The sequence below is a fragment of the Cervus canadensis genome, chromosome 30 (genome assembly GCF_019320065.1).
Source record: "Cervus canadensis isolate Bull #8, Minnesota chromosome 30, ASM1932006v1, whole genome shotgun sequence".
Lineage (NCBI taxonomy): Eukaryota > Metazoa > Chordata > Mammalia > Artiodactyla > Cervidae > Cervus > Cervus canadensis.
Window position 1 is genome coordinate 42,604,781 of NC_057415.1, and position 26,137 is coordinate 42,630,917.

At 57.4% G+C, this 26,137-nt stretch overlaps 1 protein-coding gene and 1 pseudogene across 4 annotated transcripts in view; both read left to right on the forward strand.

Annotated features, from left to right (window-relative positions):
* EIPR1 (EARP complex and GARP complex interacting protein 1) overlaps positions 1 to 26,137 on the forward strand; it is a 62,920-nt gene that overhangs the window by 20,721 nt on the left and 16,062 nt on the right. For 2 of the 4 annotated variants that reach the window (XM_043452852.1, XM_043452854.1), the window contains one exon: positions 19,288 to 19,444. In XM_043452852.1, coding sequence (XP_043308787.1) covers positions 19,288 to 19,444 — 157 coding nt within the window. Of the gene's footprint in view, positions 1 to 593; positions 826 to 2,833; positions 2,974 to 19,287; positions 19,445 to 26,137 lie in introns of those variants that run through there. The other 2 variants (XM_043452855.1, XM_043452853.1) reach the window with 2 other exon arrangements.
* On the forward strand, positions 5,141 to 8,979 carry LOC122431606 (annotated as a pseudogene).

Here is a 26,137-nt window from a genome sequence, read left to right on the forward strand (position 1 = left end):
GGCTTCATTCTCTGTCATTCATCAGCGCACCTTGTTTATGGTCCTTCCTCCAGGTTTCAGGCCACGAGGGGGTGCTTAGACAAAGCCCAATTTGAATTAATTTTTCCAGTAAGACTAAAAAACCCTGTGCCTGATTCCTCCCTCAACCCCAGCCATGTCGTTGGCCTTGCTTGTTCTTCCCTGCCCCTGCCCCCCTCCCCTGCCTGCTCTCCCCAGAGATGCAGGCGGGGCCGCCAGCTGCCCTGGCTTTGTGAGGCTGGACCATCTCGAGGTGGCTCCTTCCACGGTGCTCTGCCCTGCTCACAGTCTCCCTCTGCCCCGGTCTGCATGGCAGAACCCACGGACGTGCGTGGACAGCCGCAGCCTGAGGTCCAGGAGTCCCCCGAGGGCCCCCCCTTGGCTTCCTCTCACGTGGCCGTCCCTCTGGGCCTGGCTGTGTCCCAAAGCCCGTTTCTCCTGTGGATGCCGGTCCTTTCGAATCAGGGCTCCACCCTAATGACCTCATCTGAATCGCCTCTTTGAAGGCCTTGTCCGCCTGAACCATCACATGCTGAGGTGCTGGGGTGAGGGCTTCAGCACGTGAGTGTGTGGGTTGGGGGGACATAGTTCAGTCCTTGAGAGCAGTGGATATGTGACTCGTTTACTTATGTGAGAGGTTTGGAAAGAGGTTTGGGGAGGGCTTCTGTCCTGATTGGGTTCTCAGACCCAAAGGTAGGTAACCAGCCTCCATCACTTGGCGTGTTCCTGGGTTCCAGAAGTCAGTCCACCCATCGGATGCACCTCAGGCCTCCCTGCACACGCTTTGCTGTTGTGTTTTGACTAGAGGTGAGATCTTGAAGGCCTGCCCTCTGTTCTGATGACCCTGTTTGGGATGTGGGAGGGGGCATGGCCAGGCAGGGCGTGGCCCTGAGGACTGCCGCGGGGAGGCGTGGCTAGTAAGGGGCGTGACCTTGAGAGCCTGGTGGGGGCGTGGCTGGGGTGGGCGTGGCCCTTGAGGGCCGTGGGGAGGCGTGGCTAGAAGGAAAGCCTAGCGGGGGCGTGGCTGGAAGGGGAGGGGCCTTGAGATCCGGTCAGGGCGTGGCTGGGGTGGGCGTGGCTTGGACCCGCCCCTTGGCCTGCTCCGGAGGAGCCTGTGGCACTGGTGGCCTCCAGGAGAAACGCGGTGCTGGAGGGGGTGGTGGGGGCAGGCGCTGTGCATACACCTGTGGACAGCTGGGCTGGGCCGGGTGACCACCGTGTGCTCTGGGCCCCCGGCAAGAGCAGGACTTCCCGGGAGGAGGCTGGGGGTTAGGAGCAGCCACTGGAGAGGCAGGCCGGAGTGATGCATCCTAGCCCCCTCAGCCAGGCGGTTTCGGGGTCAGATCTGCAATTTTAAGAGATCCCAGAGGAACGAGAGGGGGCGGAGGAGGGGGCCCTGACCCCGAGGACCGTAGGAAACCCTGCTCCTGCTTCTGGCGGTGTCATTCATGTCACTGTGTGGTTCTGTGAATCGCCAGACATAAAACCCTGCGAAAATAGTGTTTAAAGAAAGGTGCAAGTACCTGAAAATGAGAAAAATCTTCTCTGCGTGTTGGTGAAATCTCAGGAAGACCAACAGACGCTCTTTTTTTTTTTTTAAAAAAAAACAAGTGAACTCAAGATGGAGAACAAAGGTAAAAGGATGCACACAGGGGGGATGAGTTGGGGCTTTTAGAAGCTCCCATCCAATTGGCGGCGGGCTCCGCGCCTCCCGCGACCCCGGGAAGGCTGGGTGAGTGGCAGCTGGTATTACCGGCAGCGGAATCAATCTCGCGCCCCCGCGCGCGGGGGAGAGCAGCCCACATCAGGACCAGATGAATTTTTCAGCAGCGGAAGGTGAAATGTCAGGAAGACTGTAGATCACGCCGGCGCGGGGTCCTCGGGAAATTAGAGCAGTGAAGGGCTGACAGAGCGGCGGCGGTGAAATACTGCTGCCGCGTCCCCCTGCCCCCTCTACAGTGAGCTGAGGACGACGAGGGCCGCTGCGCCGTCCTGGGCCCAGCGTCTTGGGCCCATGGTCAGGCGCGCAGTTTGGGGGTGTCCCAAGGTCTCTCTGGGACTGTGGGTGTGGGTGGGAGTGAGAGGAAGCCTGAGGGGCGCTTGGGCCGGCTGCTGAAGCTCCCAGGCTGAAGGGTGAGGGTCAGATGACGTGCTGACCTCTTCCTGGCCTCGCTCCCTACTCCTCCCCCCACCTCCCGTCTCCTCTCTCCTGCTTAGGCCCCAGCTTGGGCCTTCAGGTCTCACCTTGACCATTGTAATTTGACTCCTAGAACAGATTGTTTTTTAAAGCGCGGATGCAGGCTCTCACTTGGCTTCACCACCAGCCCAGAGCATCTGGGAGCCTGTCCTGGCCCCCTGTCTTCCCCTGACCTAGGGGCCCTCCTGGGCCTGTCTGTGTCTGTGCAGCGGGAAGTGTAATTGTGGGCTTCGGGTGCCTGGTAAGGGGCTGTCCCACCTGCCCCACGTCCTCTGTGAGCTGGCCCCACGCTGCTCTTCTGCCCCCCCTGGCCGCTGCAGTCTGCCAGTTCTCTGGCTGATTTTCACGCTAATCCCTCCTCAAGCATTCTTCCTCCAGTTGCCTGCCTGTCAGTCTGTCTGTCCTGAGCCAGCCTGTCCGCTCCACCACCGCGCACTGGGCTGTGTGTGTCGGGAAAGGCGGGGGTGGGAGGTGGGGGCTCTGCTAAAGAGGAAATGTTCTAGAGCTTCCCTGACCTCCCGGTGCTGTCCAGGTCAGGGGAGCAGAGTTCTCCGGAGGTGTGTCCGTGCTGCCGCTGTCTGTCTTCCCTGATCCTCTCCTGGTCTGCCTCCACCACTGCTGTCCTCCTGTTAAGGACAGCATGGGTGTCAGTAGATGAGAAGCGGGTGTGGGCCCCCTGAAGGCGACGGTCCTGGGCAGGCAGCGGCTGCGGGGGAGCACCTCCCCCCTCTTACCCAGGATGCCCTGCGCTTTTGGAGGTGAGCTGTTTTGCCAACAGTTTATTGTTGGAGCATGTGTATGTGTTTAATTCATCCTGCTGCTCTCTTTTAATTGGTGTATCTAGACTATGTTTAACGGTGTGTTAAGGCTTCCATGGTGACTCAGTCGGTACAGAGTCTGCCCTAAATGCGGGTCACCTGGGTTCGATCCCTGAGTTGGGAAGATCCCCTGGATAAGGAAATGGCAACCCACTCCAGAATTCTTGCCTGGAGGATTCCATGGAGAGAGGAGCCTGGTGGGCTACAGTCCATGGGGTCGAGAAGAGGCGGACATGACTGAATGGCTGACTTTCACTCAGACTGTTTTTGTCTAAATTACGGGTATGTGAGGGCTGAAGCGGCCGTTATCTGTTTTCTGTCTTGGTTTCTCATCACTGTCCTTTTCTTACCTTCCCGTGGGTTACTTCAAGTTTGTGAAATCTCATTTGATTCATTTATGATGTTTCTGAATATGCTGCTTTATATCATTTTCTTGGTGTTTGCTCTACATACATGACTTTTCAAGTCTACTCCTAGAGAAGTACAGAACCTTCCATGCAGGTCTCTCTGCCCTCCTCAGTTAAAAAATATAATTATCTCAAGATTTTCTTGACATATATTGACATCAGCTGTGTCATTTTCTATGTATGTATATACTTTTGTTTGTATTGTTTTTGTCTTTTATTTTGCCTTTGGTTTAAAAATAGGGATTTAGTTTCCTAAGTGATCCTCCCTCTGCACCGCGTTACCGGAGGTGCCCCCTGCCCTCTCCCCGCCACGGCCTGGGGCCACTTCAGCCATTCCAGTCGATGTCCTTACCTCTGTGCTTGGGGACGGTGCTCATTCCTTACAGAGTTACAGTTAGAAAAACAGGAAAAGTATGGCAATAAGAAAGTCTCCATCTTAAACCATGAAACCGTTTCTGCAGATTAGTTTTGACTAATAGGTTTTATGATAATTATTCTTCACTAGTCGGTCTGATGTAACTATATAAGATTTGAAAACCTTCCATTTGAAATCAAGCAGGAGCTGTTTGCCCGGCTCTCACACTTGTTGGCCACCTCTCTCAGCGTGCTTCTGTGCCAAGTAGTGTGACGGGCGGTGGGCTCGGCCAGCAGAGGGCGGAGCTCTTCCGGGATTCCCTGTTTTTCCATCACTGGTCTGGAAGTTTCCCTCGAGCCCAGGGCAGACCACTGAGAAATCAAGTCAGGGACTTATCTGGGGCGCCTCATCATCTTTTGAATTTTCTTCCTGTATTTGGGGGAATTTCCTACGTTATTAGTCCTGTTTCCCCTCATGGAAATAAATCAAGTTTCCCGTTTCCCTTGCAGCCGGGACACAGCACGTGGCCTGGGCTCCTCGGGTCGGAGGTGGCCACGCGAGAGGACAGTGGGGTCGCCAGTGTGGGGGCTGCAGAGCTGTCAGCTTGTGGGTGGGGGGCCGGGTGGCCGCAGTGCCTTGGCCTCCAGGTGGGAGCGGGTCCCCGGCACTGCGGTGGGCCTGGCCCTCGATGGAGCCACCAGGCCAGTCCCTGGTGTATTTCCAGCACTGCCCTCAATGGCCAGATGGGCCCGGTTCCCGTTAACGACTGAAGCGCCCTCTCATTCCCCTGCGTCCTAAAGTCACCTCCTCTTTCAATCGATGGAGGCAACTTTGTGGATGCGGCTGAGGCCCGAGGGCTGTGTGTTGTGCCAGGAGCTGGGCCACCTCCAGTTACCACCCTGGGTCTACAGGGGTGACATGGAGGCCCAGCCCGTTCCCATTCTTACTGGGCCGCCCAGGGCCCCAGGTGCTGGCCGCCTGCACGCCGGGTGCCCCTTGCCCTGCCCGGAGGAGACCCCGCCCTGCCGGGAGGAGACCCCACCCTCCCGGGAGCTCGCGGTTGGGCGGGGAGGACAGGCCCTACACGGTACCCCCACAGCGGCGGTGCCTAGGGCAGGGGCTGGTGGGGGCAGTCAGAGATGGGCTGTGCGCCCAGCGCCAGCTCTCCTGGTGGGGACCACTCGGCCGAGGACAGGCCTGCCCCTCCTGGACGTCCCCTCCTCCCCATTCCTCCATCCAATGCCAGCCGTTGCGCTCGCTTCCTGCGGCCCATGAATGCGCTGAGAAGCCACACAGACAAAATAAGGGACAGAGAGGAAACCGCAGGGCAGGGAGGAGGTGGGGTGGCCTGGCGGAGTCAAGGGCCCGGATTCAGAGGAGGGGACCTTGTGAGGGGCGCCTGGGAGACGGCAGTTCTCCATTTACTACACGTGCTGCGATGGTTCCTTTCTGTGAGTGACTTGAAACCAAACACATCCTTCTAGCATATGTTGATGTTTGTTTTTCCGTTTTGAAGATCAGCTCTCCCTGTTACCTTGAGAGGGCAGGGCCATCCTGCTCCTGAGCCGGGGCCGGGCATCAAGCAGAGGCTCCCTCCTCCAGACATCCCGCCAGACACCCGCGTTGGATCCAAGGCTGGTCGAGTTCAGGGGAACTGGTTTCTTTGCTGTGGGCCCAGAAGTTTCCGAACGCCGAGCTGCAGCGTCCCCCTCCTTCGCCACAGATGCTCTGCAGGGGCTCTTCGCCTCCCTCCCACTCTGGAGGTTCTGTGCGGCTCTGTGGACTGAGGAGCCCCGTGAGAAAGTCCCATGGGGCTCTGCTCTAGCACACCCAGATGTGAACTCTCAAACTGATGTAACTGACCGGAAATACTTTCCCGGGAGTTGGTTTTTAAGTCAATGTGGTTCAGCTGTGTTCACCCCAGCACGTGCATCCTGAGCCCCGGGGTGAAACGGGCTGCCCCAGCTGGAAGGGGCGAGCGCGTCCTCCGACCCAGAGGCCTGCTTAGGAGAGTCCCTCGGCCAACCGTGGGCGCAGGCCTGCTCTCCTCAGGGTCTGAGGGCCCGCCTCTGCCTGTGGAGGGAGAAGGCCTTTCTCCATCCAGTCCCCTGTGTTGCTAGGAGCCGGGTTGCTGATCCCAGAAGGCGAGCTTCAAAAGGAGGTAATTTATCATCTTTGAGTGGAACCCAACTGGTGAGGACTGGCTTCGTCATCCCCTGACAGTGCCCTTGGGGGCTGAAGGGGTGTGCGGTCTCTGACAGGAGCACCAGCCCCGTCACGCAGCTCTGCTCATGACCTGACACCTCCCAAAGGCCCCTCCTGACACCGTTGCACTGGGGGCTGGAATTTCAGTGCAGGAACTTGGAGGGGGGATGCAGACTTTGAGTCTGGTAACCTGTTACGAAGAAATAGGCATTGCTTCTGTCTCCCCACTAGGGTCCTCATCTTGGCAGAAGCTGCCTGAGTGCAGCTGGTCATTTTTAAACATGTTGTCTTAACAGAGGTTACATTGTAAATACTTGGGTAAAACTTTTAAAAATATACCTTTTTTATAGTATTATTTTGACCTATATCATAAGGCATTTAGCAAGCAGCTATCCTTCCTAGCTCCCCTTTGAAAGCAGAAAGGTTACAAATGATAAATATTCAGGGCCCAGCAGACTCAGATACAGAGAAGGCACTCAGGTATGTAATGAACTGTGCGCTGTTCACATAAGACGCCATCCCATTTTGCCTCCATGTGAATCATAATTACAAAAAAATTGAATTCTTGACCTCCAAGTGTCTGAGTGGTGACGCTGGGTGTGACCGTGAGCTCTCTCTGAGCTGCGCCCCCCCGCCCCTGCCGTCCCCACCACTGCGGGCGCTGGCGCTAACACCCGGCGGGCACTCATTCCTTGACATGGAGGCTGGGTTCAGGACCACCAAGCACCCTCATCGAAGCCGGGGAGTCTCGGGAGCTCAAGAGAAGCTGAAGGTCAGGTCTCTTTTCTGTCCTGACCAGAAAGTGGAGGGCTGGCTCCCTGAGGGTGGAGAGGTTCCCCAGGCCTGGCTGCTTCCCCTGGGAGCCTCCACTCCTGGCCTGGCCTGTAGCGTGAGGGAACAAGATGGGCTTCCTCCTTGACCCTCTTGTGGCAGAAACAGACGCACCTGGTCCGGCGGCCGTTGGCCTGGCTGGTCACAGAAGGACGGGGCACATGGTGTCCGGCCCCTGCGTCTTGTCCCCTTTCTGTCCCTGCCTTCCCTGGGCCTGCTTCGCCCTCACCCCATCGCCTTCGTCCTGGGCAAACCCTGGGGCCAGATTGAGCATGGACGGCCAGGTGGCAGCCCGTGTCTCGAAGCCCGAGTCGGAATTAACACCCCCTAGGAAACACTCCCAGTCCCTGGCGTGATTCCGTCCTGCGCGGCCGCTCGTTTGAATAGTAGTCGTTTAATTCCGTCCGGCTTCTCTCCCACATAAGTGCATGCCGCCAACCCATGGATGATTCAGTGGACATGGACACGAGCCTCTTGAGGCCCCAGAACTATCTTTTCGGTTGTGAACTAAAGGCTGACAGAGATTATCACTTTAAGGTGGATAATGATGAAAATGAGCACCAGTTATCTTTAAGAACGGTCAGTTTAGGGGCTGGAGCAAAGGATGAGTTACACATTGTTGAAGCAGAGGCAATGAATTATGAAGGCAGTCCAATTAAAGTAACACTGACAACTTTGAAAATGTCTGTACAGCCAACGGTTTCTCTTGGGGGCTTTGAAATTACACCCCCTGTGGTCTTACGGTTGAAGTGTGGTTCAGGGCCTGTGCATGTCAGTGGACAGCACTTAGGAGCTGTGGAGGAAGATGCAGAGTCAGAAGATGGAGAGGAGGAGGATGTGAAGCTCCTGAGTATGTCTGGAAAGCGTTCTGCCCCTGGACGTGGTAGCAAAGGTTCCCCAGAAAAGAGCAAAGCTTGCTGCTGATGAAGATGACGATGATGAAGACGATGATGATGACGATTTTGATGAGGAAGTTGAAGAAAAAGCTCCAGTAAAGAAATCTGTATGCGATACTCCAGCCAAAAATGCACAAAAATCGAACCAAAATGGAAAAGACTCAAAACCATCAACACCAAGATCAAAAGGTCAAGAATCCTTCAGAAAACAGGAAGAAACACCTAAGACACTGAGAGGGCCTAGCTCTGTGGATGACATTAAAGCAGAAATGCGAGCTAGAAAAAGCGCGTTGACGGTCCTGGGCGCTACTGGTAAATTAAGCCCAAAGATGGGGTGAGGAAAAGGAGAGACACACATAGTCCAAACTGAGTATCGTCAGCAGTCCAGACTGAAGTCTTCTATTTTAATCTAAATCCCCTTTCCTGATTGGCCACCCAACCATGCCCCTTCCAGGCTGGAAGCAATCAATTGATCTCCTAAAACACCTTGCCTGCTGTGATTCAGTGAACCTTATACTTTGCTTTCTATTTGTGCAATTGCCTCACCTCTGACCATGTATTTCCCTAGCTGCTCAATAAATATTTGAATAAAAAAAAAAACAACACTCCCAGAGGCGTCAGCTGGAGTGGATTGCTGTGACCGTGGCTTAAGGGAGGTTTTCTCTTGACTGTGTTCTGGTTCCCCGGGAACGTCTGACTTTCAAATTGCAGTCTGACACTCCGCCCCGCCCCCCACATGTATCAGTGACAAAAACCACTTTCACTGTAAGGGTCGTTGCTTTGTATCCTTCTGGGTTTAAAGGCGGGTTTTGCGTCTCTGATGTGACATGGTGATGACCGCTTGGCTCTGTCCTGGGCCGTCTCCACCTGCCGGCCCGGGGTGGACCTGGGGGTGGGCCCTGGCTCACACGTGAGTGTAAATACAGATCCCGTGGAGGAGAGCGTCGGGGAGGTGCAGCGAGAGGCCTGGGTCCTGCGAGGCTGGGCGTGGCTCGGGGCAGGCTTCTCGACGACGAGGGGGAGCTTGAGCACCTGCAGGAGGGGGGACAGTGTGTGTGCGTGTGTGTGTGCGCGTGTCACACCTGTGCACAGGTCTGGGAGACTCCCGCTCCAGGGGCTGCCTGAGCTGGGCAGCGTGCAAGAGTCCAGGGAGCGGGAGCGGCTGGGCTGCCGTGTGGGGCGGGAGGCTGGTGGCCTGAATTCTGGAGGGGCTGGCAGGCCCAGCTCTCAGGACGGTGGGATACGTGGCGGGGGAGGGAGGCGCACGCATCTGTCTGTCCCCCGGGTGTTTGTCCAGCTGCTGCTTGCTCTGCATGTCCAGGGCTCGAGAACAGGCCCTCGGAGCCTCCCCCCATCCCCACCCAGGGACCAGTGCTGTGGGGCAGAGGATGGATGTGGGGGCCGTGCCAGCCGGGGCCTCTGGTGTGTGTGATGCCCCATGTCAGGAGAGCCCTGGCCTTGGCCCTGATCGTGGAGGTGGGATGCCGGGGAGCCTGGATGAGGAGCGCTTCAGGTTCAGCGCTGGACAGGGAAGTGTGTCCTGTCACTGGGCTGCGGGGAGGTGGGTGAGCTGCTGCTGAAAAGGAGGTGCCGTCGGCATCTCTGCGGGTTGAAAGTCAAGTTGCTAGCCTGCCTGCGGCGAGGACGGGGGGCTGGTTCCGTGCCCCACTGTTAGGAGTCCAGGCTCGCTCTGCTTGCTGCAGGACAGGCTGATAATGGAGAGACGAGCTGGCGGGGCAGAGAATAGCGTCTTTACTCAGAAAGCCAGCAGACAGATGACGGTGGGCTTGTGCCCCCCAAGGAACCATCTTGCCAGAGTCAGAATCTCTGCTGCTTTTATACTGAAAGGGCATGGAACAAAGTCAGATGCTTCCCCCTTCCCTTGAGGCCCCCAGGGGAATGTGTGAATTTCTTCCTCCTGGAGCCGTTCACAGGTGGTCAAGAGAAGTCCTGTGAGCTAAACCAAGCTCACTTCATGCTCATTACCTGGGAGCAGGGTTCCCGGAGATGGGCCATTATGGATAACTGAAGTCTGGAGGCAGCATTTCTTATGATGAACCTGTGATGGAATGCAGAGGTTCTTCCTTATGACCCTCGGTATCCCGGCTAGGGAGTCAGCACCCAGGGCACTCTCAGCCCTGGCCCACCTCCTGGGTCTCTGTCTCCTCCCCAGGTTTCTGCTGTTAGTTGTGGAGGTGTGGTCCTGGGTGTCTGGGTGGTGTCAGTTCTTCTTCCCACTGTCCGCTCGGAAGGACGGGACATTCTGAGGCTGGCGTCCTTTGTTTAAAGCCAGATAGAAGGCGGGAGTGGCCTCAGGGTGGCTGAGAAGGGAGGCAGAAAGTGGGTGCCCAGAGGCCAGGGAGGATGGTGGCAGGGGCCTGACTCCAGCCTCCCTCGCCAGCCGGTGGGGAGATGGAATAGACAGTTCTGTCCCGGGAAGAGAGGCCCGCGGGCAGTGAGTGCGGCAGAGAATGAGGCTGGGTGGGAATCCTGGGCGTGGAGTCTGCTCCAGGAGATGGTGGGTGTGTGTGGGGGGTTGGGGGGAACGCACTGCGGCTGCAGCAGGGTGGCTGCTGCCCGTCCACTTCCAGGTCTGGGGACGCGGTGGCCCCGAGGGAGGTCCAGGCTGCGTTCTGTGAGTACCCTCCCCCTCCAGCCACTCGCTGAGTCGGCTGACGGAAGGCCCTGGGCCCTCCTTTGGGAAGCCGCCCTCTCAGTAGACTTCCCGCCTGCGCAGGGCCCGCTGTTGTGCGTTTGGAGTAAGACGAGATTGTTTTTAGAGGTCAGGCTCTGAGGTGGGGTGTGTCTCCGCCATCCTGCAGCGTCTGACCCAGTTTTCAGCGGAAGCTTTTCTCCGAGATGGTGAGGATTGCCCCTGGGATCTTCATGTTTGGACTCAAGTGTCTGCCACCTGGACGTGGCTGAGGGTCCAGGAGTGACACTTGAGGAGCCCGAGGGAGGGCGGGGGAGAGGAGAGGAGGTGGGCCCTGTTGCTTAGTGACATTTCCAGCCAGCATCTCTTCTTCCAAGAACCTGGCCATGGCCTGCCTTTGTAATGGGAGCACTTTGGTTTTTCACAGTAGTTGTCCCTGCATCACTGATGGCTGTCATCTGCTTGCTGATGCCGGTCAGAGAGGCAGAAGGATTTCCCAAACACCCTAGCAGACCTTTTCCCAGTCATAACGTTTGCTGTTTCACCATGGTCTATTTTCAGAGAAGTTGGGTAACTTTAATGAAAATTTCTGAAACTACTGAAGGGTCCCCAGATCTGGTTCAGATTCAGTGTTTGAGCTCCCTTTCTGTTTGGGGATGAGGTCGTGGTCTGTTTTACGGGACCTCTGTGTCACTTAGCAGAGGTTGAGGAGCAGCTGGAGAGCGTCCTGCTTTTCCAGCAAGGAATCGGGTCGTGTGTGGTCCTCTTCACCTGCAGCCTCAGGTCCTCGCTGTGATGGGGGGACAAGCCCTGGATGGGGGGACACTGGCAGGTCACCTGGGAGCCCATGGGGCCCTGTGCTTCCGCCCCAGAGGCCGTGTGTCCAGGGTTTCACTGGAACCGCTGCTGGAGGAGGGACAGGACCGGTCTCGGGAGCAGCCGTGGGGTGGGGTGCAGGTGACGCCGCGTGGAGCCCGGCGGCCTGGGCGGGGCCGGGGGCGGGGCCAGAGCGGAGCTTGGTGTTCCCCGTGGGAAGGGCCTTCCTGGCCGTCCTCTGCTCTCGGGAAGACAGGCGGCGCTTTTACTCAGCTTCCGTGGTGGCTCCCCGCGCCATGAGGGGCATGAGGGAGGCTCAAGGAAGGAGCCACCCTCCTGAGAGCAGCACTGAGGGAGATGCTGCACGCTGGGCGGGGCGGGGCCTGGAGACCGCGGAGGGGGCGGGCGGAGGGGCCGGCGGGTGACACATCTGTGGGCAGGCGAGCCGAGTGAGCGGGCAGGCCTGTCTCCCGCGACCACGTCTGCGGACTCGCATCCGTCCACGCAGCCCGCCCCCACCGTGTCACCTTTCGCAGGGGAGGAGGGTCAGGTCAGGTGTCAGCAGGGAGTGTTACCTGGGTTCACCACGCAGACACTCCCCCGCACCCGCCTGCTTCTCAGCCCTGCTGGGGGGTGAGGCCTTGGAGCAGCCCCGGCCCGCAGGGCTGCAGGGTCGGTGGTCAGGAGGGGGCTCTGGCCGGCCCTGGCCTGCTCCCTGCTGGCCACCAGCACAGGGGCTGGGTGTGTCCCTGTGGTCGCTCAGCGCCACCCATGGGCGCTGCCGGACAGACTCGGTGAGTCAGGACGGCGCTGGGGCCACGTGGAGTCCAGCTGGGGCTGTGAACGTCTCTGGGGGTCTCAGGAGTAAGGATGAGGGTGGTCCCAGCAGAGCCGGGGGCACAGGGCTGGGCTGGACCTCTGGGGTGGGTGAGGTCATGGGTTTGCACCTGTGCTTTTTGGGTCGCTTGGCTCCACCTGGCTGGGTGTGGGGGTGATAGAGGCCTGAGGAAGGGCCAGCAGGCTGGCTGGGGTGGGCAGCTGGGGCTCTGGGCTGGGAGGCCACGGAAAGGCGGCTGCCAGCTGGAGGCAGCGGGGGCCTGGAGGGATGAGGGTTCTGGCCTCCTCGGGGGTCAAGCTCCCCGGACACCTGGCACCACACCACTCACGGGACCCCTTGTAGAGCTTGTCCCCCGCAGCGCCCAGACCCCTCGACCGGTAAGGCTGGCAGGACGTGCCTGGGCAGCTGCGTGGTTGTTACAGAGCAGGCTGTGGCTGGCGCCTCAGGAGCTGAGAGGGGAGCGTGCAGTAGGCCGCATCCCAGCTTTGTGGGCCGCGCGGGCCCTTCTCAGGCCCTTCCCGTCGCCTCTGAGTCTCCTTTAAAAGCAGCCCTGTCCTCTGGTGGCCCCCCGAGACAGGCAGCCCCCCACCTGGGTTGGTGTCTGTGGCAGGGGCACGGGGACGAGGCGCTGGGGGCCGGGAGCCGCCCGCCTTGCGGCAGTGGGCCGGCTGCTGGTGGTCCTCCAGGAGGCCGCTGTGTGCCCGTGCCGTCTCGTGTCTGGGACAGCAGCACGCCGGACAGTGGCCACACCGGCCCGGGGAGCCGCCTCCTGGAACCTTCTGCCGCCTCGCAGGTGCCCCGTGGGTTTAGCGCGGGCGTGAGGAAGCTCCGCACACCAGGGGCCCCCAGACGTGCTCCGTTCCCCCGCCCCGCGGTGTTCTGAGGGGAAGAGGATGCCCCCCTGTCCTGCCCCACTGGCTCTGCTGTCCCTGGAGGGGTGGGGACCCCGCCCCCTCCCCGTTGTACCGTCTGGAGTCGGGCACGCGGTGCCTGCTGGCCCTCTGAGAGGGGGCCTGGGCCGCCGTGTGTGGGTCTGACGGTGAGATGGGGTGCTATGTGCTGGGCGGGGACTGCGTCAGCTCTCGCGGGGCCCTTTCCTCCTGTCGCCACTGCCCCAGGAGTGGCTAGCTTCTGGGGGGAGACCTACAGGACGTTCTCGGGGTGGTGCTACGGGGTCGTTGCCCAAGGGAGCCCAGGTTTCCTGGAAGGCAGGGCCCTGGCCTGTGAACCGTCTCAGGAGCGGAGTGAGAGGCTGTGACTGCACCGTGGGGGCTCAGGGCAGGTCACACCCCCCAGGCGCTGGAGGACCTGGCCCACCTCCTGTCTCCTCTGCGCTGCCAGAGCCCAGGACTGGCGTGCTTCCTGCCTGTGCCCGCCGGTGCTCACGGCCTGTCCCCCCGACCCTGCTGCGGCGGCATCGCCCCACCCGCCCTCAGGCATCTCGGGGTGCAGGGCTCCCACCGCTGGGGGCGACGCCTGTCTGCCCTTTGTTCCTCGCCGCAGGCTCCTTCCTCCCGGGGCATGAAGACTGGGGCTGGTGAGGGGCGTGCCTCCCTCCCTGGGTGCTGGTGGGTCACACCAGCTCAGCCGGATCCTGCCTCGTCCACCCTGCTCAGCCCTTGTCAGCGGAAAACAGCCTCGGGTTCCAAGTCACCGTGCCCCACGGAGGCCGCCTCCCCCGCGGCTGCGGATCAGACTGTGTCCCTGGTGGGGCTTTGCTCAGGCTTACACAAGCTCTAATCTCCTCCGAGTCCGTGAAGCCTGGCCTCCTGCTCCCCACCGCAGTCTGCGCCCTGCGTGGGTGCACTTGGCAGCCTCGAGTGTGCTGTTTCCATGCATTTGCCCGATTATCTTTTTATCTCATTAAGTAAGTGCCTTCAGACCGAGTGTTACATGTAAAAGACAGGCTGGCATCAGATGGGCCTTCGAGACACAGCTCACAGCGCACGTTTTCTCCTTCAGAGCGCTGGGCTGTCCCCAAGCCAGGGGACTTCGGCGGGCTTTGGGCTGGTGCGAATGAGCCCCGTGAGCCGGGGTGGGCCGTTGGGTCCCTGGGCCTCAGTCTCCTCAGCTGAGGATGCGGGGCATGGTGGGGAGTTGCCTGCGCCGGGTCGTCCGTGGGTCTGAACCTGCGGTGGAGACCAGGCTCGTAGGAGGTGGCCCTGCCCGCGGGGCGTGGGGCGGGGGGGCTCCTGGTCACCGGAGAGGAGCAGTAACTCCGGCAGTTAGACTGCGGGGCCTGACTTCAGGGTCGCTTTGAAAACAGAGATAAAAGAAGAACGCCTTGGTGGTCATTACCGCATTTTCCTTCTAAAGATCGGGTTCTCCTTCTTAAAAGCACCTTGGTTTCTTTGATAGCTGGTGGATATGTGTTGAATGCTCAGTTGAGATCCATACAGATGTGGAAACCCTCAGAGTTTCAGAGCCAATTTGCGTGTCTCGATGGGTATACCTCCAGCGTTTCTCATTTAGCACTGTTTACCTTCCATTTCATCTGCTTCTGACGACTTGGAGAGTTTCGATAACGCCTACCGTATTCCTTGGACTGAGCGCGCGCACCCTGACAGTACTCTGCAGCCCTGCACATCTCTTGGGCGGGTGATCTTGGCAGGAGCCTCCCATAGGCCCTGAACCTGGTGGCTTTCTGGTTTTCCTCAGGATGGTTCTGGTGTTTGTCTTTCAATAAGGGGCTTCGGACTTGCCTCGTGTTGATGGAATTCTTCCCAGCAGATGCGGTGTGGTTTCATAATTGCTGGCCTCCCTCCCTGGTCTGAAGCAGGCCCTCCACACGCCTTGACTGGTCCCCGAGGCCCCTCCTGGTTTGGTCCTCGAAGGCTCCAGCCCTCATTTCTCTCGGTGTTAGTTCACCTCGTTCTGTCCCACATGGGAGCATTGGCCATGCTCCACGCCCCGAGGTCCCTGGGCCTGCGATCCTGCTCAGAACACCTCTGTGCACACTTCCACGTGCCCACACCTTCCCAGGGACACGGGTCAGGTTGCTCCTGTTCCCAGCAGCTTCCTCTGACTCCCCCGCAGGGAGGGCGTCTCCTTGCTTCAGGCACCTCGCCCTGACTCTCACGGCACTTGCCGACCTGGACCTTGTGTCATGCAACCATTTGATGATGTTTTGCATCCTTGTGGGCCGCTCTGGTCTGACTGGGCTCCCAGTCTTCTCCGCTGGGCTTCTGGCCAGCCCATTGGCCTCCAGCCTCAAATGCAGGTGGCGAGGATGGGCAGGGCGTGCCTGTCCTCTTCCCGGCCCCCCGAGTGCATCTGCTCTGTGGCTGCTGTCCACAAGGCCCCGGCCCGCCAGGCCCTTAACCCTTAAAGTAGGCCCGTGTCTCCACTGCCCTTTGACCGGGAGAAGGACCCTTTCTGAGGCTTCCACCCGCTGACCCCAAAGGCCACGGGGCGGTGGGCCTTTTACCTCCTGCTGTACGTCCGCCCTGTGGGAATGGCCTGTCTGGGTGGGTCTGCAGGCCTGGTGCCCCTACTGTGACCTGGCTTTGTTCATTTATCGCCTGGCCCCCCAGCGCCCCAGTCTAATGGGGACATGGGACGCTTTGGGTTCAGTGAACCTTGAGCTGCCAGGGTGTGGCCCTCTGAGCCCCAGGTAAGCAGCAGGAGGTCCCTGGAGACCGACGGGGGTGGGGGTGTCTTGTTACACACCTGCCTGGTGCTGCGGGGTCCTGACTGCGGGGCATCCGGCCACGTTCCCATCAGCAGGTCCCGTGTCTGAAACTGCCGAGCCCAGGCCTGGGTGAAGGACTCTGACTTCAGTGGGGTGACTCCCCTCAGCCTCCTGCTCATTCACTCCTGTTTCCCTTGGCATTTGTGTGGACGTGTGTCTCTGTGTGGGGGGCCAGCGATACAGGGGCGGAGGGCCATCTGCTCCATTCCTTGGAGGACGTCTCCTGTTGTCAGTCCACCAGTTGGCCTTCCTTGGCTGGTACCCTGGCCTGGTTGGTCGTTAGGATAATTGCTGCCCCCTGGCTTCTGGCAGTCACCTACCACCAGCAGGCCACTCTCGCTTCGGGGCCAGGTTTAACTGCTGGGGTCAGAGAGTGGTCACAGAGCCTGTTACCAACAAGCCACGCTTCCCGACAGCTTCTCCTGAGAGCAGGATTGCTGGGTCACCTGGTATGTGGATTTTCAGCTGCCAAAATGTTTTCCAGAATGTTTGAATTATTTTACACTCTTTCTAGCAATACTTGAGGAGTACAGTTGCCTTTACATTGACGTTTAGCCTTTCCGGCAGGAATGCAGTCTTATCTTGTTTTGGTGTTATTGTGCATTTTCCTCCAGTCACTGCTAGTGTTGAACGTCTTTTCTGGAGATTTTTGACCATTCATATGTTTTCTTTTGTGAAATGTCTAATTCAGTCTTCTGCCTGCTTTTGAAAATTGGGTTACTTGTCTTATTATTAAATTGTAGAAATTCTTTATATATATTAGATACAAGCCCTTTATCAGGATACAGATACATGTATTCTGAATATTGTCTCCCAAGTTCTGCGTTATTTTTAAAGCCAAGTCTTTCCAAGAGCAGCAGTTTTAAATTTTGATAAAGTCCAATGTCTTTTGGTGAATGAAGTTCTTAATTATAAAGTAGCCTGTTATCAGTCTTTTTCTTTGTCATTTGTGGTTTTTCTGCCTCAATTAAGACGTCTGCTTGTTCCAGAGTTAGGATATACTACTGTGTATTCTAGAAAGATTTGTATGGTTTTATCTTACTCATTTCGATCTCCAGTCTTTCTGGAGTTAGTTTTTGGATGTGTTGTGAAGTAGAATGCAGCTCATTTTTTTTTTTTCACATGGATGCATAGCTGATCCAGCGTCTTTTGTTGAAAAGATCATCCTTTGTCCACTCCAGTAAGTATCATTTTGTCATTTTGTTTTAAATCAGGTGGCCATCTCTGTGAAATCTATTTCTGGATTCCCTTTTCTTTCTCTGGGCTATTTATCTAACTGGGTATCAGCAGTAAATTAATGCCAGATTGTAAACCATCCAGTTTTGTTCTTCTGCATGACTGTCTTGGCCATCTGGGTAGTTGACATTTCCATGTAAATTTTAGCATTTCTTCAAAAAAAAAAAAAGCCAAGTAGAACTTTGAGGAGTCAGGGCTCTTTGCAGTCGAGAAGTTTCCCATCTATGAACATGGTATGCCCTCCAGTTAGTGAGGCCTCTGCTCTGTTAGCCGTGTTTTGCATTTCGTACCTCTTTCATTTGAGATATTGTTGGATATTTCATTTTCTAATTAGATCATTAATAGTTTTTCAAATTTTGTTTAAAAAAAATCTTTGTGAATCTATAGATACCAGTTGAATTTTATACATCATCTTTGTGTCTAGCAGTTTTGCTGACTTCCCTTTGTATTTTTACTGTCTGTGTGTGTAGACGCTAAGACTTTTACACACATAATCGTTAGCAAATAATAGCACTTTTGTTCTTTTCTTGTTCTTACAGCTTTTTTTTTCTTGCCATGCTGAAGTAGTTAGGACCTCCGGTGTAACATTAGCTAGAGGTGGTAGCACAGAGTATTCTCGTCTCGTTCCTCTTCTCAAGGGGGAAGCATTTAACGTCTCACCCGCAGCAGTTAGGTTTGCTGGGTGAGCAGGCAGCTGTAGGAAGCATTACCTGCCCGACTCCGGAGCAGGATTCTCAGAGGGAGCTGGCCGCGGGGGCTCAGCGCTGGCCGCCCCTCCCGCACCAGCTGTTTCTGCCGTGTGTCACCTGCTGTCTCGTGCACACAGCCAGCGTTTCGTTCTCAGGTCACTCGCCCCATCACTTTTCAGGGTAGAACTTTCTCTTTCTGTCGTTTAGGAAGATTAGAATAACCTGTGCCTCTGCTGGGTGAGTGTTTTGGGCATTTGCTGCTGCCTTCCAACTCAGAGTTACCAGTTAGTTTTTCTCCTTTCAGGAGTTCTGTTGCCAACCCCAGGGGCTCTGCAGTGAGACTGTGAAAGTTAAAATCTCAGCAAAAAAATCCATTTCGCTCGTAGACAGAAACTGTCATGCTGTACTCTGCATGGTTAAAGGTGGATGTGTTAACACTGAATTTGCATGTAACATCCATGATTCTCTAAGCTGCAATTCCCTGCTCTGTCAGACCCAGTCAGGTACATGGACAGAGCGCTGAGATAGGGATCAGAGAGACGTGGTTGAAGTCCTGATCCTCCTGCTGACCGTTTGATCGTGGGGGATGATGGTGTTGTGATAACAGCACTGGGGGGCCAGGCATTTCCCATGTGGTCACTGCTGTGGGGTTCCTGGCTGATGAGTTTGGTGTTTAGATCAAAGGACCATGGCATGTAGTAAGAAGTGGGACCTTTTCTAATGGATGGTAAGGTCCTTTTTTTCCCCCCCTCTTAATTTTTGTGTAGGAATTACTGCTCATGGGGCATTGTTTTCTACAATTATTTCATATTCTTCACTTGATACCAGTTACTGATTTAACACTGAAGCCTATTCCTTCTTTTATTACCGTTTATTAAAGACCACTTTTAAAGGGGAAGGTGTTTAGCACATGTGCTGTTCAGAACCAAGCAGCACATTTTGGAAGAGTTTACGTTTAAGAGTTTGTGGTTCAGCTTTTAATCATGTAACGTTAAATCTGTTTCTTTGGTCTCATTTGTGTCTTTTCATCTTATTTTGTGTCTCACTGCAAAAATCTGCTCACAGAAGAGGACTTGTTTAGAGGGCAGAAACCTGGAGCCGTCACGCTCCTTGCAAAGAGGGAACCTGCCTCTCGTCCACAAAGTGGTCTTGCGTCGAGATCGGGCCCTGGGCTGCTCTCTGCCAGGGCTTGACCTGTGGCCCCCAGCCCGTGCTCACGGCTTCAGTGGACTGAGGGGCCTGCACCCGCACTGACACCATTTAGCACATATGTGTGAGCACCACACACGTGCTCCTCCGCCCCTGAGCCTGGCGCTCTCACGGGGCTTCCAAGGAAAATGTGTTTAATGCGGCCCTTAGACCCTTTGCACCCACAGTGATTATAGCTTTAGCTGCAGCCCACCCCAGCCCCCCGCCCCGTCTCCCTCCCTTGTTTGAAGAACTATTGAAGAAGAACAGGAGGAAATCAATTTTGAGGAAATTAAATTTTCTTCAGCAGCAGGATGACGTGGGAGCAGGGGAGCAGGGGCTTGAGCTGCGCGGTCGGTCCGGTTCCTCGGGGCAGGGGTGTGGGCCGCTGCCTGCGGGGTGGGGGGGGCAGTGCGCTCTGCTGACGTCTCCCTTGTCCTGCCCCGCAGCCGCAGACAGCAAAGTGGTGACCTGCGCCGCCGTGTGGAGGATGCCCGCGGAGCTGGAGCCCGGCGGCCAGGAGTCCCCCGAGGATGCGACGAGCCCTGCACACGCCCTGGAGCTGCTCTGTCACTTGGAGCCCGCGGCCCGCGGCAGCACCGCCTGGTAGGCCCCCGCCCCGCGCGCCCCTGGGGGCAGGCGCCCCGCAGAGGCCGCTCCGCCGTGTGCAGAGGAGGCGGCAGTAGCTCGCCTTCACTCTGTCCAGTGCCAGCGGTTATCCAGACGATGAGTCTCCGAGGGCCCTGCTGCACACACTCTGGGCGGAGCTGTGTCCGGGGCCTTTCCTGCTGACGTCCGTCCTACTGGTACCTGCCGGGAGGATGGTCAGGCGCCAGCCAGCCCTGAAGCACTCCAGTGCTTTCTGCCTCATAAGTGCATGTCTGCCCCGCCATCCTGTGCATAAACTGACCTCTCTGTCGGCTCTGGCTGGAGGCTTCTGGTGTCACCTTCTGTGGACCCAGTGGATGCCCCTGTGCAGGTCATGTCGTGTCCCAAGTCCTTGGAGGCTTCGTCCCGAATTTATTTCCCCAAACGTCCCGCGCAGTGTCAAGACAGAGAGACGCCTCCAGCCTCCATCAGGGCTCCGTGGCGCATGGCTGCCCATGAACGTGGTGACGGGGTGGCTCTGCCTCTGGGGTGACGCACAGACCAACCTCAGAGCACGCCCAGCTCACCCCTCAAGAAGCCCTGTTTCCTAGATGCGACGGAGGGAATGTGCCCTTGTGACGGGCGTGCATGTTACAGCAGGAGTTGTTCTTGACACAGTAGCACTGCCGAGTGTGCGTGTGCGTGCACAGTCCCTTCTCAGCCACCCCCTGACAGTTAAACGCATCTGGTCCAGCAGGTTAGCACCCCACTGCGCACCCTGCCTTGCTCCAGGGTGATGGGCCCAGGGACCTGGCCTCCAGGAGTCAGGCTTTTTAGGCGGGGACGTGGTGTCAACATCTACCCAGGACCTGGGTGGGCGGGCAGGGGCCAGGCTGGAGTTGTGAGCCCTGTGCATGGGCCCTGAAGGAAGAGATACTCACGAATTGGCGAGGGGGTCTCTGAGGAGGTGATGTCTGGAGCTGAGGCTGATCTTGGTCTCCCTATCTGGGTGTGGGAGGTGGGGAGCACAGCTACAGCCTGGGAGGCCTGTTGCCTGGGGGGGTGGAGGGGAGTCAGCACACGCCAGGCTGCGCGGGTCTCTCTCCCCAGGGCATGAGCCGTCTGTGTAGCAGGGGTGTGAGGGCCTGTCCTGTCCCCCAAAGCAGAGCCACCCGCACCCCACATGGAGCTGTTTGGAGGCACGTCTCAGATGGCAGCCCAGTTGACAGCCCCGTCTCCCCAGGAAGTGTTTGCACGTGTGTGTGTGGTCCTGAGGAGGACCCGGGGGGATGGACAGCCCGTGGACGCGTGCCCGTGGAAGCGCCTCTGGGTCCGCAGCCTTGGGCTGCTGTGAGCTGACTCTCTGAACAGTCTCTGCACACCCAGGTCTCCACTCTGCTGCCCGGCGCCGGGCGCAGCTGCTGGCCTGGGCAGGGCAGTGTCCATTTTGTGGAGGTGGGGGGCTGCGCCCGCGTGTGTGCGGGCCCCGTCTTGGTGCCCTCGCTGGCACCTTCTCTGGAGTGTCTTTAGTGCAGTCAGTCTCCTCCTGACACACGACCTTGAGTCCAGAGAGGTGTGGGGGTGAAGGGTGCTGCTGGTGGTCATGCACGTGGCAGGCGGTGGTTCCGTTCCCTTGTTTCCCTTTGACTGGTCATCTGTGCTGAGAGCAGATCTAGGAGCGCGGCTCCCAGCCGTCCTGAACGTCCTCCGCTGCTGCCCGTGGGGGCATCCAGGAGCACTGCACAGCCCCAGGGCCCCGGAGCGTGGCTGTGCCCACTGGCCGAGGCACGGGCTCCTACCCTCAGAGCCACCTGTCCTGAGCACCCGGGACACTGGGCGGATGGCCTCCTCGCCTCCACCGCAACAGGCAGGGCCGGGCAGTGCCCGGCGGCCGACGCTCGTGTCCTGAGCCCCCTCCAGGGACCGGCCAGGGCTGAGGGGGGACGTTCTAGAGGGCCTGTGGCTCTGTGTGCGTGTTGGGCACATGCTACGGGGGCCGAGCACTGACGTGTCCCGTGTGGGCCCGGGCCCTTGTGCTTGCCTGTCCCAGGTGGCAGTAGGGTCACTGAAAACTCACCAGATTCTCTAGAGCAGGTCTCCATTCCTGCAAAGGAGGTGACGTTTCTGGTCGTGGCGGGGCCCCTGGATTTGTGGTACTGTCTGTAAATGAGGCAGTGAAGGGGCTGGTGTAACGTACCCCCCAGACCCTTCAGGGCCTGACTCCCCGCTTCTGCCCGTGGGGACACAGGTCCCGATGTGGCCTGGAGGGGCTGCCCGGGGAGATCTGCAGCCCTCGACTCCCATGGGCTCAGTGTCACCTCCTCAGGGAGGCTCTTCCTAATGTCTCTCCAAATGACCCCTGCTCACCCCCACTCAGGCCCTTCTGTCGTTTTGCACGATTTCATCTTTTGTCGCATCCGTGGTCACCACTGCCTGTCGCTTCGCTGAGCTCCTGCTCCCATGGCAGTCTCTGTAGACTGAGCTGCTTTCATGGCGGGGCTCTCAGCACTAAGGACAGCGCCTGGCGCTGCGGGAGAGAAGGGGCGGCTTTCAGCACCAAGGGCGGCGCCTGGTGCTGCGGGAGAGAAGGGGCGACTTTCAGCACCAAGGACAGCGCCTGGTGCTGCGGGGAACAGAAGGGGCGGCTTTCAGCACCAAGGGCGGCGCCTGGTGCTGCGGGAGAGAAGGGGCGATTTCAGCACCAAGGACAGCCCCTGGTGCTGCGGGGAACAGAAGGGGCGACTTTCAGCACCAAGGACGGCGCCTGGTGGTGCGGAAGAGAAGGGGCGATTTCAGCACCAAGGACGGCGCCTGGTGCTGCGGGAGAGGAGGCGCGAATTGGGGCCACTTGGGGCCACAGTGATGACGCTGAGTCCTGACCGGGCCCTGGGCCCTGGGGGCGGGGTTTATACACATTGCCTCGTGTGTTTCTCACAGCGACCCTGTAAGCGGGAACCAGCACAGACACACCTAGTTCCCCGGGGCCCCTGCAGCCCACCCATTCCCTGTTCACCCCAGTGTCTCTTGCAGTCCCACGAGGGGGAGGTGTTCGGGAACGCGGCAGGCAAGAGCAGGAAGGGGTGGCAGTCTCCTTCACCGGCTCCTGTGAGATCTCGGCCATTCCACGACTGCCTTCGGCCGGAGCGCTGAGTAGCCTCCACAGGGTGACTGCAGCCCTGCGTCTCCTCCTGATGCTGGAGAGGCGCTCAGGCTGCTGAGGGGGTGGACCTTGGCTGTGGGCCTGTCCCCCACCGAGCTGGGGAGCAGAGTCCATGGTGTGGGAACAGGGCTGCTTCCTGGGTGGTGTACGGGGGGCAGGCACACAGATTGTGGGGTCTCATGGGCGGTGAGACCCATGAGGGTGGGCATCTGCTTAAAGGAGGCGTCACTGAGATCAGAGCCCAGCAATTTTGGGGATGCGGTGCGGTTATGACAGTTGGCTGCAGCCCCTTCCCCACGTGCCCTGCTCCCCCCTCAAGTGAAGGGGCCGAGATGGCTGGGGAGCCTCACCCCAGGCTCAAGCCAGCTCTCCCTCAGGCCCTCCCAGATGCTCCAGGCCCTCAATGGGGGACCACTGGCCTCTGCTTTCTGCGCCAGCTTTTAGGGGAAGGTCCCTCTTCGGTATAGGCGGAGGTAAATGTCACGCTGACGTGCCAGCCTGGCAGAGGGTCGGGGATCTTGGGAAGTGGCGTCCACATTACTCGTCCTCATAGGAGAAGCAGAAAGGCACAGGTGTTGGGGTTGAGTGTGGAGGAAACACAAGAAGAGAAGCTTGTGTGTGTCCCTGAGCAGTTGGGGTGTCTTGGCCAGAAGAAGGGATGGGGCCTCATCTCTGGTTTTGTGGTTCTCCATTTCAGTCCATGGGATGGAGGAGTGTGTGTTGGTTCAGGTGAATGTTACATGGAGTGAATTCTAAGCTATCCTTAATATCTTCCAAAGCTGTCTCAGAGGATAAGTAGAGAGGATGTACGAAGTTTTCAGAGAGCTGACCATTGACTCTGCTGTCAGTGAGGGTGGAAAGGTCTCCGTGGTTACGACAGCGTTGTCACGGGAGACTTAGCAGGTTTTTATAAGATCTGTGTGTGTCTTCCTCCTCTCACCCCACCTGAATGTCCTTAGGTGTAAAGCTTGTGAACCAGAAGTTGCCCTCCTGGTTCCTGGCTCACTGCTGGAATGGCCTCAGCTTTGAGAGAAGTCTGGAAAGATGCTTGTGTGTGTGTATTAAGTCGCTTCAGTCATGTCCGACTGTTTGTGGCTCCATGGACTGTAGCCCACCAGGGTCCTCTGTCCACGGGATTCTTCAGGCAGGAGTACTGGCCTGGGCTGCCATGCCCTCCTCCGAGTGATCTTCCTGACTGAGGGATCAAACCTGCGTCTCTTAGGTCTCCTGCATTAGCAGGCAGATTCTTTACCACTAGTGCCACCTGGTAAGCCTAATAGCCCTTACTTTGTGCAGGGTAAGAACAGTTGGTGGTCTCACAGGACGGTGTAAAGATGCCTTCCCCCTTCCCTGTGGCTGACGTCTCCATGTCAAACGGGATGGTTGTCAGAGCTGCCCTGTGGAAGGAGGACAGGACGGGAGCCCCAGGGGGCGGTGTCGATCGGCTCCATGTCCACCCTGTGTTGTGATGGGGCCTCAGACGAGCCCACCCAGGGGGCTTCTGGGGAGGGCAGGTCCTCCCACCCGCATACCGTTCGTGGCTGGACTCTTAGTGTGAGGGCATCTTTCTGTTGAGCCCCACACGTGGGTGATGGAGCAGTAAGTCTGTGCAAGCAAGCAGCGTTAGAATAAACACAGACCTTCAATAAGTAGCTCACTGGTGCCCAAGGCCACACACCTGTCTGCTCTTAGTAAGGGGTCCCTGTTTGGGCATAAGTGATCATGTCAGTACAAGTGTCCGCATGTCACCGCCATAGGAAACCTTGCGTCTGTAGATTTGATCAAAACGGGCTTCTTGACTTTATGGTGTAACTCTTAAAGTAGTCTTTTTTTTTTTAAATCTTCGTAGCATTTATGAAAAGCTAACTTACATTCTGCTGTGAATTTTTGAGCAGGAAGAAATTAATCAGGTTGCCAAATCTGTATTTTAAGAGAGAGATATATAAATTGAGGAAATAGTGTATCATGTTCTCCTTGTAAAAGGTTTTCAAAACTTGACTGGTAACAACTGACACAATCACCAGTGACTTAATAGTTGTGTTTCTTACCTAAGGTTTTTCACTTTCTCAGTAAAGCAGCAAATGGGAGAGTTTCGGAAAACCACTGGAGCTGCAGTCCTTGCCTAGCTGTCTGCGTTCTGTCTTCAGTTCCGTGGTGAGCGCTGACTGCCGTCTCACGTGTCTCGTGTTTGGTGGTCTCCGTCCTTTCAGCAGCTATGCTGCCCCGACAGCCCCCCTGCCTGCCAGAAGGGGCTGCAGGGGGTAGGTTGGAGAGGTAAATGATGTGGATTGAAAGTAATCGTAGCTCAGTTGGTAATGAATCTGCCTGCAGTGCAGGAGACCCACGTTTGATCCCTGGGTCAGGAAGATCCCCTGGAGAAGGAAACGGCAACCCACTCCAGTATTCTTGCCTGGAGAGTCCTACAGACAGAGGAGCCTGGCAGGCTTCAGTCCACGGGGTCGCAAGAGTTGGACACGACTTAGCGACTAAACCACCACCAAAGTAATCTTACACTGAGGTTGTTTTAAGGGTTTCTCGGTGTCCTTAGAGTGTGCTTACCACAGGTGTCAAAATCTAGTGTGTGAATCACTCATTTTGGAGCCACTTGTCTGAGGGAGAGAAGTGTGTTTCGTTTGATCATGTGCAGCCTGTGAGACCAGGACCCTCACTCCTGCTGTCCTGGCCTTGTTAACTGCGCACAGAGCTTTCCTTTCTCTGGCTTGGGTTTATTTGCAGAGACGGCCCTTTCCTCCTGTTTCTGTCTCAGTGATAATGAGCGGGTGCAGTGTACACACATTAGGTGTGTGCTCCCTGGCTCCTGACTTAATACAGTTTTACGTCGCTCGCATCCATGGAGAGAGAGTGAAAAAACAGAAATGTGGATGACTTTTATGAACAAAGAAATAAACGCCCTAGTTTGGAGTAGCAAGTGTGGCAGAAACTCTGGGTTATTTTCCTATGTTTATAGCACTAGTTCCCTGGTGATGATGCGTGATGCAGTAGAATTTCCTTTTTTATTGCACTTTGCATGCCCCACTTATTCCAGTCTCATGATCATGGGGGTTGCTCCCTGTAAACCGACCGCACTTACTGTCAGATGCGTCACCCCTGGGTGGGCAGTAAACAGCAGCTCTGCTCAGCGGCTGGGCCCCGGTTGAGAGGGGGCGTCTCCTCTGGGGACAGTGCCGTGTGTGTGCACCTCAGGCTCGCTCTGCTGTGGCAGGGACCCCGATCGCCTGATGTGCCGACTGTAGACGGATACACACACACGCTGGGTTTGTTGCTCCCGTGGGGGCAGAAGTTGTAGGACAAAAGGGAGATGCCTGGGAGGAGTGCAGGGAGAGAACGTGGGAGCCGGGAGCCGGGGTGAGGCTGGTGGGCGGGAGGCGGGGGTTTGGGGTGTGTTTCATCAGCAGTGACCGTGGGGGACGGTCCACACGTCCAGACTGCAGCCGCCTGCTCAGTGGCCTGAAGAGCGCCCTTGTTTTATTTACCTCCTGGTCCTCGGTCCTGGTTTACTTGACTCAGCTTTGAGGAGCCCCTCCGTGTGC